At 40.0% G+C, this 16,577-nt stretch overlaps 1 protein-coding gene and 1 non-coding gene across 2 annotated transcripts; one reads left to right on the forward strand and one right to left on the reverse strand.

Moving 5' to 3' along the window:
* Positions 1–106: 106 nt before the first annotated feature.
* Positions 107–213, reverse strand: LOC117276959 (small nucleolar RNA R71). Its single transcript, XR_004507224.1, has one exon. It is a non-coding gene; the product is annotated as a small nucleolar RNA R71 (small nucleolar RNA).
* A 658-nt stretch (positions 214–871) lies between these two features.
* LOC138895478 (uncharacterized) lies at positions 872–2,155 on the forward strand. The gene is made up of 2 exons (XM_070180167.1): positions 872–1,201; positions 1,421–2,155. Exons 1-2 carry the CDS (start codon positions 872–874, stop codon positions 2,153–2,155), a joined length of 1,065 nt encoding a protein of 354 aa, XP_070036268.1.
* Positions 2,156–16,577: the final 14,422 nt, after the last annotated feature.

A 16,577-nucleotide genomic window follows, 5' to 3' on the forward strand; every position in this document is an offset into this window, starting at 1 on the left:
AGAAGCTCAGACTTGGCTTAATTCACTCCCTATAAACTCCATCACTATGTGGGAGGAATTAGTCAATCAATTTGTAAACAAGTTTTACCCACCCAATAAGACTGCCAAACAAATTGTTGAGATATTGAGCTTCAGGCAGAGACCAACAGAAACGCTACAAGAAACGTGGGAGAGGTTCAAGGGTATGCTTGTTAAGTGTCCACATCATGGCATTCCAGAGCAAATGTTGGGGCAGAGGTTCTACATGGGATTGGCAGACAGTTTAAAGGCTAATGTTGATGCTTCAGCGGGTGGAGCATTTTTGAGCAAATCATTCAGAGAATGCAAGATCCTACTTGATAAAATGGCTCAAAACTCAGGATGGATGACATGAGACTCTACGATTACTCCTGCAGTTCACTCTGTGGATTTGGACCCAAACAACTCTATAGCCGAAAATATGGCTACTCTAATGACGCAAATGAGTATCCTCACCAAAAAGATCGATGAATCAGGTCAGAAGTAGCACGTACACATAGTTGACGCAACTAATGGGGGCTTATGTACACCATGCATTAACCAACCTTATGTATGCTCATGGAGTGCGGAAGGTGACAACCACCACTATCAGGAAGATATGAACTATGTAGTCAACTATAGGGGACAGAGGCAAGGTGGTCAGAATTGGGGTCAACAGAATCAACAATATAGACCAGCACAACAGTAGTACAATAACAACAACAATCCTGGAGCTATGCGACCACAAGGTCAAGTGGTGCCTTACCAAAGGCAATAGGGTTACAACCAGCAAAATCAGCAGCTGGCTTATCAATATCCTCAACAACAACAACAGATTGTGAGACAAGATGATGGGTTTTCTAAACTTGAGGTAATGCTGGACAGTAACAACAGAATGCTGCAACAACTGATTGGGTCCACCGGAAAAATTCAAGATAGAGTGAACTCACATGAATCAGCGATAAAGGGTATTGAGGTTCAATTAGGACAGATTTCTATGGCTCTAAACAATCCTCCCCAAGGGACATTACTTGCAGACACACAAATCAATCCAAAAGATCAGGGCCCGAAGCAGCTTATGGAAGCGAGTCTACGAAATGGTAGAGGCCTAGATCTGGAGCAAGAGATTGCTCGCAAAAGCCGACCTACTGAAACACTTGTGCCAGTACCCATTGAGATCGATGATTCAACAGGGTTAACTGAGGTGACAGTACAACATGCATAAGAGAGCACAAGCAAAGAAAAAGAGGTTGCAAAGGAGATTGGGGTAGCACAAGAAACGACAGTAGAAGCAGTTCCTGAGAAAGATAAAACTCAAATCATAGGAAAGAAGCGACCTCCAGCACCATTCCCATAGAGATTGGCAGAATATCATAAGGACGAGCAATATAAGAAATTCATGGAGATGTTGAAACAAATACAGGTGAACATTCCACTAATTGATGCGTTGCAAGAGATGCCTGGGTATGCCAAAATGATAAAAGATTTAATGTCTCAGAAATTCGACTTCCAAGACCTGTCCACTATTACATTGGCACAGACCTGTAGTACAGTCGTAACGAGACCCATAGCTGAGAAGTTATCAGACCCAGGGAGTTTCATAATCCCATGCACGATAGGAAGCTATGCTTTTGCTAAAGCATTGTGTGATTTAGGGTCAAGCATAAACTTGATGCCCTTGGCTATCTATAAAAGGTTAGGCATAGGAAGAGTTAGACCCACGTCCATGTTACTACAGCTAGCCGACCGGAAAGTGAAGAGGCCCTCTAGTATCCTTGATAATGTATTAGTCCAGGTTAGGAAGTTTGTGTTCCCAACAGATTTTGTCATTCTAGACTGGCGGATTGACGAGGAGATTCCCATAATTTTGGGAAGACCATTCATGGCCACTGGGAGAGCTTTAATTGACTTTGAAACTGGAGAGCTCAAAATGAGACTAAATGATGAAGAGATAACATTCAACATGCAGAAATCTATGCGGCGACCAAGTGAATTTGCTAACTGCTTTCTAATAGAAGTCGTGGATGTAATTTTGGAGGAGGAAGATGAGACCATGAACGCTAAAGACCCTCTTGCAGCTTGTCTCTTGAACTTAGATGAAGTAAATGGAGAGGACTTAGCGGAGTGGGTACTGGCTCTTGAAGGCCAAGGGTTTTGAAAAAGAGAGCTCGAATTTGAGCCTTTGCACTTAGAAGAAAGAAAAATTCCTCCAGCTAAGCCATCGATAGAAGAGCCACCAAAAGTTGGAATTGAAACCGCTACCACCTCACCTTAGGTATGCTTTCTTGGGACCTAACTCAACTTTTCCTATTATTATCTCATCTGGTTTGTTAGATGTGCAGAAAGAACAACTTTTGCAGGTATTGAGTGAGTGGAAAACTGCAATTGGTTGGATCATTGCAGACATTAAGGGGATCAGCCCGATCTTCTATATGCATAAGGTTCTACTGGAAGATTGCCACAAACCTTCCAGAGAACATCAAAGATAGTTGAACACCAACATGAAGGAAGTTATGAAAAAGGAAGTGATAAAGTGGTTAGATGCGCGAATCATTTTCCCCATCTCCGACAGTAACTGGATCAACCCAGTCCAATGTGTGTTTAAGAAAGGTGGGATGACTGTAGTGCAAAATGAGAACAATGAGTTGATATTAACAAGACAGTCACGGGATGGTGAATTTGTATGGACTACAGAAGATTGAATAAGGCCACCCGAAAAGACCACTTTCCCTTCCCGTTCATTGATCAAATGATAGATAGATTGGATGGGAAGTCCCACTTTTGCTTTCTGGATGGATAATTAGGGTATAATCAATTCTCCATTGCCCCGGAAGATAGAGAGAAAACATCATTCACCTGTCCATATGGATTTTATGCCTTCGGGAGGATGCCGTTCGGCCTATGCTATGCACCCGCCACATTTCAAAGGTGCATGATGGCCATCTTCACTGATATGGTAGAGGACATCATGGAGATCTTTATGGATGATTTCTCGATGGTGGGAGACTCATTCGATGATTGCCTAAGGAATTTGAAAAGAGTGATGAAAAGATGTGTCGAGAGTAATCTGGTACTCAATTGGGAAAAGTGTCATTTTATGGTACAAGAATGTATAGTCTTGGGGAACCTATTGTCGAGTAAGAGCATTGAGATAAATCGTGAAAAGGTTGATGTGATCGAAAATCTTCTACCACCCACTTCCGTCAAAGCAATAAGAAGTTTCCTTGGCTACGCCGGGTTCTATAGACGATTTATAAAAGATTTTTCCAAAATTGCTAACCCCTTGTGTAAATTGCTTGAAAAAGATTACCCTTTTGTGTTTTCTGATGACTGCAGGGTAGCTTTTGAGGAACTAAAGAAGAGGCTGGTGATAACACCTATCATGGTTGCACCTGACTAGGAGCAACTATTTGAGCTGATGTGTGACGCAAGTGACTATGATGTGGGAGCAGTGCTTGGGCAGAGCAAAGACAAAGTCATGCATCCAATATATTATGCAAGTAGAACATTGAGTAGTGCCCAACTAAATTACACAGTGTCCGAGAAGGAGATGCTAGCAGTGGTGTTCGCATTTGACAAATTCAGGTCATACCTGATAGGCTCGAAGGTAATTGTTTATACTGACCATGCTGCTCTCAGGTACCTAATTATAAGAAGGAGTCAAAGTTGTGCCTGATTCAATGGGTGCTACTGCTGCAAGAATTTGACATGGAAATCCGTGACCGAAAGGGAACAGAGAACCAACTGGCTGATCACTTGTCGAGGCTGGAAGGAGCCGAAAAGAAGGTTGAGGGGGAAGAGATTGTGGAGACTTTCCCGGATGAACAACTACTAGCCACGAGTCTTGAGGTAGCGCCATGGTATGCAGACATTGCAAACTACCTGTCAAGCGGTATTGTTCCCTATGACCTTTCCTCTGTTCAAAAGAAAGAGTTCTTTCGTGACTGTCGCATGTATTATTGGGATGAGCCTTATCTGTTCAGGATTTGTGTTGATAACATGATCCGGAGATGTATCCCTGAGATATACCAATCTTCTATTTTGTAGGCTTGTCACGTGTCACCATATGGTGGCCATTTCGGGGGAGTAAGCACAGCTGCGAAAGTGCTGGAGTCGGGCTTCTACTGGCCGACATTGTTCAAAGATGCACACTTATAGGTGAATGGTTGTGACGAATGCCAATGAACTGGGAATATTTCCCTCCGACATGAGATGCCTATGAACCCAATTCAGGAGGTAGAAGTGTTTGATGTATGGGGAATCGATTTCATGGGGCTTTTCGTCAGCACATACGACAACAAGTACATACTCGTAGCTATGGACTACGTGTCAAAATGGGTGGAGGCTGCAGTGCTCCCTACAAATGATGCAAATGGGGTAATTGGTTTTTTTGAGAAAGAATATATTCACCCGATTTGGCACTCCAAGGGCAATAATCAGTGATGGAGGCACTCACTTCTATAATCGAGCCTTCGCAAAGTTGTTAGAAATGTATGATGTACTCCACAAGGTTGCCACCCCATATCATCCACAAACGAGTGGGCAAGTGAAAGTCTCGAACAGAGAGATAAAGAGCATTTTGACAAAGACTATGAATGCTATAAGAACAGATTGGTCAAGAAAGTTAGATGATGCACTCTGGGCCTATCGTACCACTTTCAAAACTCCAATTGGCATGTCGCCATATAAATTGGTATTTGGGAAGGCGTGTCACTTACCAGTGGAGTTGGAGCATAGAGCTTTGTGGGCATTGAGACAGCTTAATCTTGATGTAGAAGCTACGGGTACAAGTAGAGTCACAGAGTTACACGAGCTTGATGAGTTTCGCTACCATGCTTTTGAGAGCACAAGACTATACAAGGAGAGAATGAAGATGATGCATGACAAAAAAAATCCTTGAGCGAAGTTTTAAACCCGAAGATATGGTATTGCTATACAATTCAAGATTGAGGTTATTTCCGGGAAAATTAAAGTCAAGATGGTCAGGACCATTTCGTGTGGTAGAGATTCACCCCATTGGTGCCGTAGAGGTTGCTGCGAAAAATGACTCTCGCACGTTCAATGGCACAGGTTAAAACATTATTTGGGCATGGATGACGCGAAAGTAGTGTCGGTGACTTAATTGCTCGCGCCATCAATGTTGAGCGAGCCTTAAATGCGCTCACCGGCGTCATGCTGCGACGTTAAATCAGGCGCTTCATGGGAGGCAACCCATTGTACTATTGTATCCGTCATGCCACGATGTTAACTAAGGCGCTCGTTGGGAGGCAACCCAATTCGTAGTTGAGTTTTAGTGTAGTTCAAATTTTTCTTTTCGTTTTTAGGTACTAACAAGTTTGCAGGTGATTTTTGGCAAGTCGAGCAGAGTTTTCAGCGTCACATGAAGGAAACCAGGCGGGGGAGCTCGCCTCGCGAGGGTTGAGGTAAGGTATAGCTGGCGATGGAGCTCGCCTCGCCTGGGGTAAGTCCAAGTACACTGGGCGCTAAGCCTGGCGCCGCATGGATTGAGGCCAAGTACTTAGGCAGGCGTCGCCAGGTAAGTATTTTTCTTCAGCTTATTTTAAATTTTGTCCCTTATTTCTTTTAACCCCTCCCTTCTTGGACTCTAACTTAAATGCCTAAACTAACATAAAATAAAACCCTAACCTAAATCACTACACTCCTCACAAAACACTCAGGCACATACACTGCCATCCATCCCCATCCCAACCCCATTGAATTCAAGCAAGTTTTTCCTCTTCCATTCACACGAAACAGCAGTTCAAAGGCAAAGCCCACATCTTACAACATCTAAGGTATGATTTTTATCTCTTTTTTTTCTCAATTTCGAGTTGGATGAAGGTATGAAATTAGCCACAAAATTTGGGGTTGTTCTTCATTGTAATATTGTGTTTCTGTGTCCTCACCCCAAGAACCCCATAGAAATAGTGTTGTTATTGTGTAAACAAGTGGTAGTAAGAAACTCCCAAGCCGATTTGGGAGGGTGAGGCAATCCCTCACCTCTACAAGCACTCCCATGGCACTAGTGCATGCTAAGTATTTGGTATAATGCTTCAATGGCATTCCTTGGTCCCCATTGGAGCCCGAGTCTCCGGGATTAATAGACTAGTATTATGTAGTCTCGTACCACGTTAAGATCTTAAGTGTGGGGTGCCTCACTGGTAGCCGATGCTTCAAAATCAGAGGAAGCACACATGTGCTGTTGTTTGACTCTCATGTTAAGAAATACGAGGTGAAGTCTGAGTAACCTCGGGAATTTGGGCAAGATCATGTGTGTCATATTGTAATGCAGTTTTAACTGATTAATGATTACTTGTGTAGGAACGAATATGCTTCCGAGAAAAGACACCGGCAAAGGAAAGGCTACTTCCACTGCTCCGTCTAAAGAAAAGGCAACCTCCGCACCCCCCCCCCCCCAAAGAAGAGAAAGGGGGGAAGCTACCTCCAATCTAAGTGGAGCATAAGTTGTGGCAGCTGTAGCAGCCATGCATCCACAACCCCAAGGCCAACGGGAGTTTGGCATCAATAGCATACCTCCGCATACTAAGGATTGGTACAGGCGTTGTAGGCCTAAACATGTACACCCGGAAACAGCTATCCATGAATGCACCTTAAAAGCAAAGTATCAGGCAATTTGGAGGGGCATCCAGGATTTGGGGTTGAGCTATGTATTCAAGAACACAGGGGATATTAATCTCAATCTAGTCCGGGAATTCAATGCAGGGTTTGATCCACAGGATACTGAACAGCTGGTGCCGATTCATGGACGATTGATAAATTTTTCAGCCATGACCATATGTAACTCTTTAGGTGCTCCGGATGTTCCTGTGGAGCCATTGGACCACTTCATTCGCCGGCCTACATATAGAGAGCTGAGACACCCACTTTGTGGTGTCGATTCTACAGAAGCATGGGTCCGGGATAAGAAAACAAATCGGCACAAGAGGTTCCCCAAGAAGAAGATGAGGGTGAAGGCTCAAGTGTGGCTTGAACTGGTAAATGCACGGCTCCTACCGTGCAATCATGACACGCTCATTAGCCGTGATAGGACCTGTGTGCTCTACTTTCTCATGACGCGTCAAAGGGTGAATGTGGGTCATCTGATCCGCTACCATATGTCTTTAGTCAGAACGAGTAAGAAGGTCGATCGAATGCCATTTGCCAATTTTCTAACTTAGTTCTTAAGACACGAGGAGGTTACGGAGGAGCCAGAGTTTGACCACACCATCGATCAGCCCCTACGACAAACGGACATCAATAGTCTCTGGTTGAAAGAAGAGACTGCCATGGCGTCTTTGACAGGTGCCGAGCGCAATGCTCGTGATGATAGTTTTATGGCCCATCTCTATGGGATGATGGATTTGCAGTTGATGATAGGGGGTCGACTGGCCACATCTGAGGAGAGGACCTTATTAGAGCAACGGTACCCGCTCAATGCTCATGCCCAGCAACTGGTTGGGATAGGTGATGGCTACAGACTCCCCGATGGTACCGCTCAATGCTCATGCCCAGCAACTGTTTGGGATAGGTGATGGCTACAGACTCCCCGATGATGAGGATATCAACACACCTGAGTAGTCTGAGGCCGAGCCGGAGCAGTCAGATGATGAGGTCGATGATGATGAGGAGGATGAAGCACAGGATGAAGAGTGGAGAGCCTCAAAGGATTATGACGCAGTTTGATCAGGGAGTTTCCTTGCACTCTACTCATTTTTCTTGTTTTGTCAATTTGTGCATGCACTGAGGACAATGCATGATCTAAATGTGGGGTGGGAAATTGTAAATATTACTTGTAGTTGCTTGTTTTTGTTGTTTTAGTAAGTGTCATTTTTGTTAGATAATTATTTTAGTTATTTGTTTTAAGAAATTGTTTTAGTTAGAAAATATAAAAAAAAGAATATATATATATATATATATATATAGAGAGAGAGAGAGAGAGAGAGAGAGAGAGAGAGAGAGAGAAACTGGACTATTCCCGATGATGGATCTCCTAGACAATTTTCTTGAGGGAAGTAAGTCCAGAGATAAATACCAAAAAGATTTTTTTTATAGGTAGTGTAGTAATTCCCCCTTGGTTTTTCTTTGGGCCGCGGTTCTTTTCCAAGGGCTTTTAGTTGAACCAGGTGTAGTTAGTTTTAATTTTTGGGAATAGAAACCATGGGCCTATGCATTTAATTACAGCAATATCTCTTAGCTTTGTTATGCCTTGAGAATAGTTAGTACTATGGTTGTGACGCTTAATCTCGATTTTTGACTCTAGTATATGTACCTTAAATCATAGATTCTTAATTTTGCTTAACTGCTTAGACTAGAGTGTCGCGATGAAACCAATCCTGAGTGAGTTATGTGCCATGTCTGTATAAAGTTTGTATGTATTTTGTGCATTACATTTGATATCTAGAACTTGCCTCGTGTGTGTGCAAAGCGAAAAGGTAGTCTTATTCAGTCTAGGAAGTGATATAAGCATTTCTTTGTTAAGCTAGATATATATAGTTTACCCACCTAAAAGTTATGTATCGTAGTTAACCCCTTTGAGCTTATAATCCTGTTTCATTGGTAACCACATTACAAGTCGTACCCCTTTGTTTGAATCGACTATATATTTGAACCTTGTCACCTCTCATGAGCACTTGAATTGTGATGAATAATGAAAAAGTTAAAGTGTGGGGTGGTGGGTTGTCTTTTAAGTGGAACAAAATAAGGAGAAAGGTGCATCGTTTGAAAAAAACAATGTCAATAAAAGCCACTTGGATTAAGAAAAAAGAAAAAAAATATATAAATAGTTGTATTGTAAGAAAAATAATTCTTGATGGTGGTGGCTAGTGATAAACTGGTGCTTAAAGAAGTAGGGGCTAATATAAAGTGAAGTTAAGGTGGAGTTTTGGTTTGACATAAGTATGGGCTTGAATATTAAAGTGTATGTATTAAAGTGCTTAAGGGAGGTGTAGTCACTTATATCCAACTGTATCCTACCCGACCCGCAGCCTACATTACAACCAATCAAAGTCCTACTTGATCTTAGACTGAATGAGCTCGATTAGTAGAGTATTACACTACGGGCAAGCCTATGGTGCATCATTTGTGGCATATGAATGTTATTTCTGAGAGCGAGTGAATTTTTCCTATCTTGAGCTCCTACATTCTTAAAATTCATTGTGTGTGGAACTGAGCTCTTTGTTGGGTGAGGGAACGTGATTCATAAAGGAAAGGTAATGTCGTTGGCCTCCATGTTAGAGTAAGTAAGTGAATTGTGAATAAGTCATGGTATTTGTGAGTCAAATCTTGAGGCGAGGATATTGCACCTTGGTACTTAGACTATTTTAAATATTCTTGTTGTAATGAGTTAAGGGAATTCCTTAGTGAGGTTGTCTGTAAGTGTGGTTTGATTGCGCGAGGACGCGCAATGTTCAAGTATGGGGTATTGATGTGTGGCTGTAATTCCATAATTTCGTACATTATTTGCCTTGCATTTTATATGCTTTAATGATAAACTACACTTTAATTGTGCGTAATAGAGTCTATTTTATGTGTAGGTGAATTGGAGATGAAAGTAGAGCAAAAGGAATACGTAAAGTCTAAAGTGTGCTCGAAAACAGCTGAGAAGAAAAAAGAAAGAAGTGAGCAGCCTACGAATAAGGAAGCTGGCGAAGCCAGGCCTAAAGTGGGCATTAGAGCAGGCGACGCCATGCCTTTAGCACGCGTTAGAGTCTGCTAGGAGAAGGGTAACGAGAGGTCCACCAAGATTTGGAGCTGGCAATGCCAGGCATGGGGTGAGCTCAAGCTGGCGGTAGGCCTCGCGAGGACAGGTCTGGGCGTGCACATTCCGAGTTTTAAAGACTTATTTTGTCTCCTGGTTTGACTAGGACTTGGCCTACACGTTTAGGTCTTTTCCTATACATATAAATAGACCTAAAACGCCACTATAGAGGACTTTTGCAACCGGAGGCAAGGAAAGCTTGTGGAACAACCGTTGGGAGTTAGACTCATCAATTTCTACATCCCTTTATCCTTACTTTGTAATTTAATTATGCAAAATAGTTTGAATATTGTGACTATGAGTATGAGTAGCTAAACTTCTAATCTAGGGTTTTGATGGAACCTATTGGAGGATGATTTTCATGTTACGTTAATATAGATTTGCCGTAGTATTTTCTCTATTTGTTCAACTATATTATTATTGTTGTTGATTGAAGGGCCCTCAATCGTCTGTGCTTATTTAGTGTGTATTACTCGGGGGAGAGTACATATTTAGGTAGTTGTTGAACAACATCACTCCTAACGTATATGAGGGATCAATACGAAGGGTTTAAAGGTGGGATTAAGGATAACGAAACCTTAGTGCAATCTGAGTGAGACGTAACTAATGCCAGCTAGCGTAGTTCGGGAGATTTTGTCTAGTAAATTATGGTAATTACTCGGGAGAGAGTTACAACAGTCAGAGTGCTCATGATAGATAGAGAAGACTTAGGCAAATTTATAGAAGACGTAGCGAAAAGGATTCCAACAATAGGGGAAATCATAACCTTAGATCATTCCAATTTTTGTCTACGAACTGTAGTAGTTTGTTATTAATTGTTGCACTTTCATTACGTAATATTTAGTTAGTAAACATACAAATTGTCACTTAAATATTTCAGAAGATTGATTGCGTGAGTTCGTGCGAGTCTAGTAGCTGTGTTTGATAGGTTAATTCCCTGTGGGATTCGACTCTAGACTTATTAGCCGGAATATATTTGCAATAACCGCTTAGTCCTTTTTATAAGGCATAGTTGGGCGTGATCATCAGTGCATTAAAATAAATCATAGTTATGTACAGTTTAATTAAAATAATAAGTAAAAGGTGTATCAATGTAGAACAATCCATAAAAAAATTCTAGAACACCCCCAAAACTGGGTGTCACAAGTGCATGAGCATCTACTAGAAGGTACAATAACAATTCAACATATGTCTGGAATACAAGTTAGACAGGAAAATGTAAATAAATTATGATGTAGACTCTGTATGCTGTGGGTTGTAACATGGGATGCAGGTCGACGTAAAGTCCCCGCAATTGTTGTGCCCTTGCGCCCAGAAGAGCACCAGAAATATATACCTGCACAATTATTGCAAAAGTGCATGAGTACGTAAATCAACGCGTACTCAGTAAGTATCTAGCCTAACCTCGGAGAAGTAGTGACTAGGGATCGACATCGACACTTACTAGTGGTCCAATAAATTAATTACAGTAGAAAGTAAACAAGTATGAGGCATGGTAAATAAACAGTGTAAACAAATATAAGTACGTGGTACAATCCTCCGTTGAACAGTAAACACAAGCTCTCAATTATAGTTTACCTCCTCAACCAGAGAGAGAGTGTGTGTGTGTATGTGTGTGTGTGTATATATATATATATATATATATATATATATATATATATATATAATGATCCCCACCAGATAGGTCGTCACAACTCAAATCAGGAAAACTTACGGATATACTGGCTTCTTCTCAAATATTACGCATGATTCTACCGAGGCGAACGACCCAATCTAATAAGAGTATTTCATAGAAATGCCGAGGTTAACGCCCCGATCCCATAAGAATATGATATTGCCGAGGCGAACGGTCTGATCCCATATGAATATGATATTGCCGAGGCAAACGGGCCGATCCCATAAGAATATGATACTGCTGATGTGAATGGCCCAATCCCATTAGAATAAGAAGATTTAACGGGTCCTTGACCCTACTCATGAATAAACGTGTGAGTTATGAAATTTGAGGAAGCTTTTCAATGAAAACGCACAACGCGGGAGACATCCATAAGGGGAGCACAATTATTCCGCGACTAAATCAAGTAGCTCATCAAATCTCTATAATAGTGGGTCTATCACTCTACGCAAGCCTAGTCTCAGGTCATAGCGCGTAATAAAGGAATTCAACAGGCAATGATAACTCAAATAGTACAATTAAAGTATGGTGTGAACTAAGTCTACCCGGCCAAATCAGGAATCCTAGCATACGCACTGATACTCGTCACCTCATACGTGCATAGCTCCTACAATATATAGCACATAAGACTATAAAACCTACGGGGTAAATTCCCCCTCAAAGGGTTAGACAGGAGACTTACCTCGCTACGAAGTTCCATAACCGACTCCAATGCCTGACGAGCTCGAAACACACACTTAAATTCTTCTCGCTAATCAAATATAATATAGTATAATATCGTATCTACGGGGATTGGATTTAAACAGTATTATCGTAGTTTCTAGCTTGGTTGCTATCCAAGATGATCAAAAGTTGAGATTTATAAGATGTCTAACTAAAATTAACTAAGAATCTAAAGCTATTGATTAATGACAATCGAAACACGGAAAAAGCTAACAAGGTTATCAATGGGAGAAGATAGGGTTTTGATAGGATAGGTTCAAGATAATTGTTTGGGATCTAACTCTAGATAATTCACTTCTAATGTTCAAGTGAGTCTCTCGAATTCACTCAATTATTAGTTCAAACGTTCAGCAGAAACTTCTCTCTCGATTAAGTCTCAACCTCGCAAGATGAACCATTTAAGCTCTGTGAAGATATGCAAGATTTCGTAATGGATTGGTCTTTAGGAGAACCTCTCTCGATTATCCTCCTAACTAGGTTTAATCAATGATTCAACTAGCCTCTTCCGATTACATGAACAAGTGAATATAAATGCAATAATTAAATCATCCAATAACGATTCAATACATAAAACTATAGTTATAATCCACAAACAATCATCAGTACACCAAATCCATCAAACCCTAAAAGGGAACTACTCCATAGACATAGAGAAATTCATCACAAATATAATTAAAGTATAGGAAAATATAGATTCGATCCAAACTCGGGCCTTGAATGAGGAAGGAATGATGAAACCCTTGTGCTTGTGTTCTTCCAACTCCTCCTTAGTTTCCTTAGGTCAAAAGTATGTCAAAAGTCCAGAAAATAACGTTTTTCCTTGTATTTATACCAAGTAGGGTCAGGCCCAGACGAAACCTCCCTTTCCTAGCCGAAATAGGAAAACTTGCAAACTTATTACTTTTCATGCGTCGCAGGGTGCATAGCATTAGTGCAATTTTCTCGGTTGTAAACTCTCTGAACTTAGCTTGTCTAACAAAATTTTGTACTGATGTTACGCAATATGCCTAGCATTAGTGTATTTTTCCGTTACACCCAAAAATTACAAGTTTCTGAAGTTCTCAAATTTATGACACACATTTGCAATGATGCGTTGCACTGTGCTACGCATTGTGCATGGCATTAGTGCATTTCCTTAGAGTGTTGCTTCTTCATTGATTTTTGACATCTAAAAGTGATCTTCGACCCCCAAACACAATCCCGACTTAATCCCTTGGGATTTTACTCAAACTTCAAAGCTCCAATTATTTTATTTAGTTTCACAACATCTGCATAACTCGGAATCCTTCCTACAAAGCATAAAATATGCAATAAGCACAAAATACTACCAATTAAAGCTCAACACAAATAAAGTGCAATGAATTAGAGTGCAATAAGCGACTAAAACACGATATTATAGCCTACCATCAATACTCCACACTTAAACCATTACTCGTTCTCGAGCAATCAAACTACACTTCATATAGACACTACCTTTTTAAACAACTATCCTAACTCATCATACCAAGAATATTTAAAACAGATTAAGCACTATATTATAACATCCTCGCCTCAAGCTTTGACTCACGAGCACCATGCATTTTTCACAGCCTGCTCACTTACTCTAACCTAGAGGTCAATGATATTATCTTTCCTTCATGAATCAAGTGCCCTTACACAACAATAGAGAGTAGTTCCACACACAATAAAATTTAAGAACAATTAGGAACTCAAGATAGAAATAATTTACTCACTCTCAGAAACAATATTCATATGCCACAAAAGACGTACCATAGGCTTGCCCGTAGTGTACTACTCTACTAATTGAGCTCATTCAGTCAAGGATCAAGTAGGACTTTAATTGGTTGTAATGTAGGCCGCGGGACGGGTAGGATATATTTAGATATAAGAATGACTACACCTCCCTAAGCACCTTAATACATAATTACTCGTTCAAAACCCCACACTTATGCCAAACTATAACTCCACCTTCACATCAATATACATCAACTCCCTACTTCTTTAGGCACAAATACATCAAGAGTTACCACTATCAAGGAATACTTTTCACAACAATACAACTATTTATCTTTTTCTTTTCTTATTCAATTCAAGTGGCTCTTACTTTTTCAAAACAATGCACCTTTCACCTATTTTAATAGTTTCACTCAAAAGCCAAACCAACACCCCACACTTTAACTTTTACAAAGTTTATTACAAAGTTCATTACAAATTCAAGTCCTCACGAGAGGTGCAAGGTTCAAATAGATGGTCAATTCAAACAAATAGGTAAGGCTTGTAATGTGGTTGTCAAATAAAAATGATTACATGCTCAAATGGGTTAACTAAGATACATAACAATTAGGTGGGTAAAGAAATGTCTATATAACTTGCAAGACTGAATAAAACTACTATTTCGCTTTGCTAACACCCGGGGCAAGTTCTAGATATTAAGTGCAATGTACTGAATAACACAAAACCTCACAGACACATGGCACATAACTCATTCAAGATCGGAATTATCAAGACACTCTAGTCATAGCAGTTAAGAAAAGTTAAGATCATACAAATTAAGGCACTTATACTCGAGTCAAACATTGAGCCTAATCGTCACAACTAAAGCACTTACTATTCTCAAGGTATAATAAAGTCAAGAGATATTGCCTTCAATTCCAATCATAGCACAAAGTTTCCTACTCCTAACAAAAATAAGAACTAACTACACCCGGTTCAAACAAAACCCTTGAAAAAGAACCGCGGCACAAAGAAAAACCATGGGGGACGTATTGCACTACATACAAAAGAATATATTTTGTCTTTTTCCTTTGACTTAAATCTCTCAAGAAACCTGTCGATGATATCCATCGTCGGAAAAAATCAAAAAATTTTAAATTTTTAAATTTTTGTTTCTATCTCTAACTATTAAAACTAACACAACAAAAAAAACTAATATACATACATACAAATATCCCTCACCCCACACTTTACGTTGTGTCATGACCCCATGACACACAATTAAAAAGCATAAGTTAAAGGAAACTTCCCTGAACTTTCTTCCTTTTCGAGAACTTATGAACTCCACCCCTAATTCTGAGTTCATTTCTCGTTTTCTCTTCTTGGGTTTCTTAATGGAGCTCATTAAGCCCAATTCTTCTGAGGATACCTGCAAGACCCGCTTTGTTCTTTCTTTTTTGTCCTCATCTTGAGCGGTGAATTGCTCTTTTATGATGATCCTTAACTTGATTATGCATTTTTTCACAGGATCAATCCATACATATTCCTATAAATCCCAAAAAATAAAATCCACATGATCAAGGTTAGAATAAGAAAACAAAGACGAAAGGTCAAGTGAATATTCCTCTGGTATATCCAAGACCATTTGTTTCTCATTCTCTTCTACTAAATTTTGCAAATGTGAAAAGGTGGATGGGAGTTTGAACTCTTCTTCCATCGCTTCATATTCAATCAAAGCCTTATTTTCGATCATCTCAGTTGAACCAGAGTCCTCTTGTATCGTGGACATCTCCCTCTGTAGACGCTCATCCTCTTGGGTAGGCTCATTCTCGCAGGGTATCTCCTCCATATATTCCCTATCATAATACCATGAGCCTTCTAAACGTATACTTACTAATCGACTCATTTGCGTTGTTAGGTTCTGAATGGCTTCATCACTTTGCATAAACCTTTTTTCAATACTATTCATGAACCTATGCATAAGCGCTTCTAAACTACCATTCTCCTCTTGAGGTGGTTGTCTCATTTTGATTTTATTCCAGTCATAATAAGTGTATTCATTCCAACTAGAGTCAAAATTGTGCCCATATGAATCCTCGTACCTGTATGGACTAGAAACAGAGTGAGACTGTTCAAAATACGAACCATAGGAAGAATACATACCTGCTTGACAGTCAATGTTCAACTGCTAACTCTTTAACCTTTTTCTTAGACTAGTTGTACTCCATCTTCACAGCATTTAGAGTTCACTATCTATATTATCTTCTCCAACTTATTAGGTACTACAAAATAAATCTTGAAAAGAAGTTAACTAATAAAGAAAATAAAATAAAAAAGGAAACAGAAAAGAAAAAAACTAAAACCTAATTCATGAATTAGCACCAAAAACTATTTCCAAAATTATTAATTGCCAATCCCCGACAACGACGCCAAAATTTGACGAGCTCGAAACACACACTTAAATTCTTCTCGCTAATCATATATTGTATAGTATAATATCGTATCTATGGGGATTGGATTTAAACAGTATTCTCATAGTTTCTAGCTTGGATGCTATCTAAGATGATCAAAAGTTTAGATTTATAAGATGTCTAACTAAAGTTAACTAAGAATCTAAAGCTATTGAATAATGACAATCGAAACAATGAATAAGATAAGAAGGTTATCAATAGGAGAAGATAGGGTTTTGATAGGATAAGTGCGAGATAATTG

Source organism: Nicotiana tomentosiformis, chromosome 7, assembly GCF_000390325.3.
Source record: "Nicotiana tomentosiformis chromosome 7, ASM39032v3, whole genome shotgun sequence".
Lineage (NCBI taxonomy): Eukaryota > Viridiplantae > Streptophyta > Magnoliopsida > Solanales > Solanaceae > Nicotiana > Nicotiana tomentosiformis.

Bases quoted from the DNA above. Each gene is read 5' to 3' on its own strand.
- LOC138895478 (XM_070180167.1), top strand. From the start codon at position 872: ATGCTGGACAGTAACAACAGAATGCTGCAACAACTGATTGGGTCCACC. The intron at 1,202-1,420 runs GTGACAGTACAA...AAACAAATACAG, and splicing joins ATTCAACAGGGTTAACTGAG to GTGAACATTCCACTAATTGA.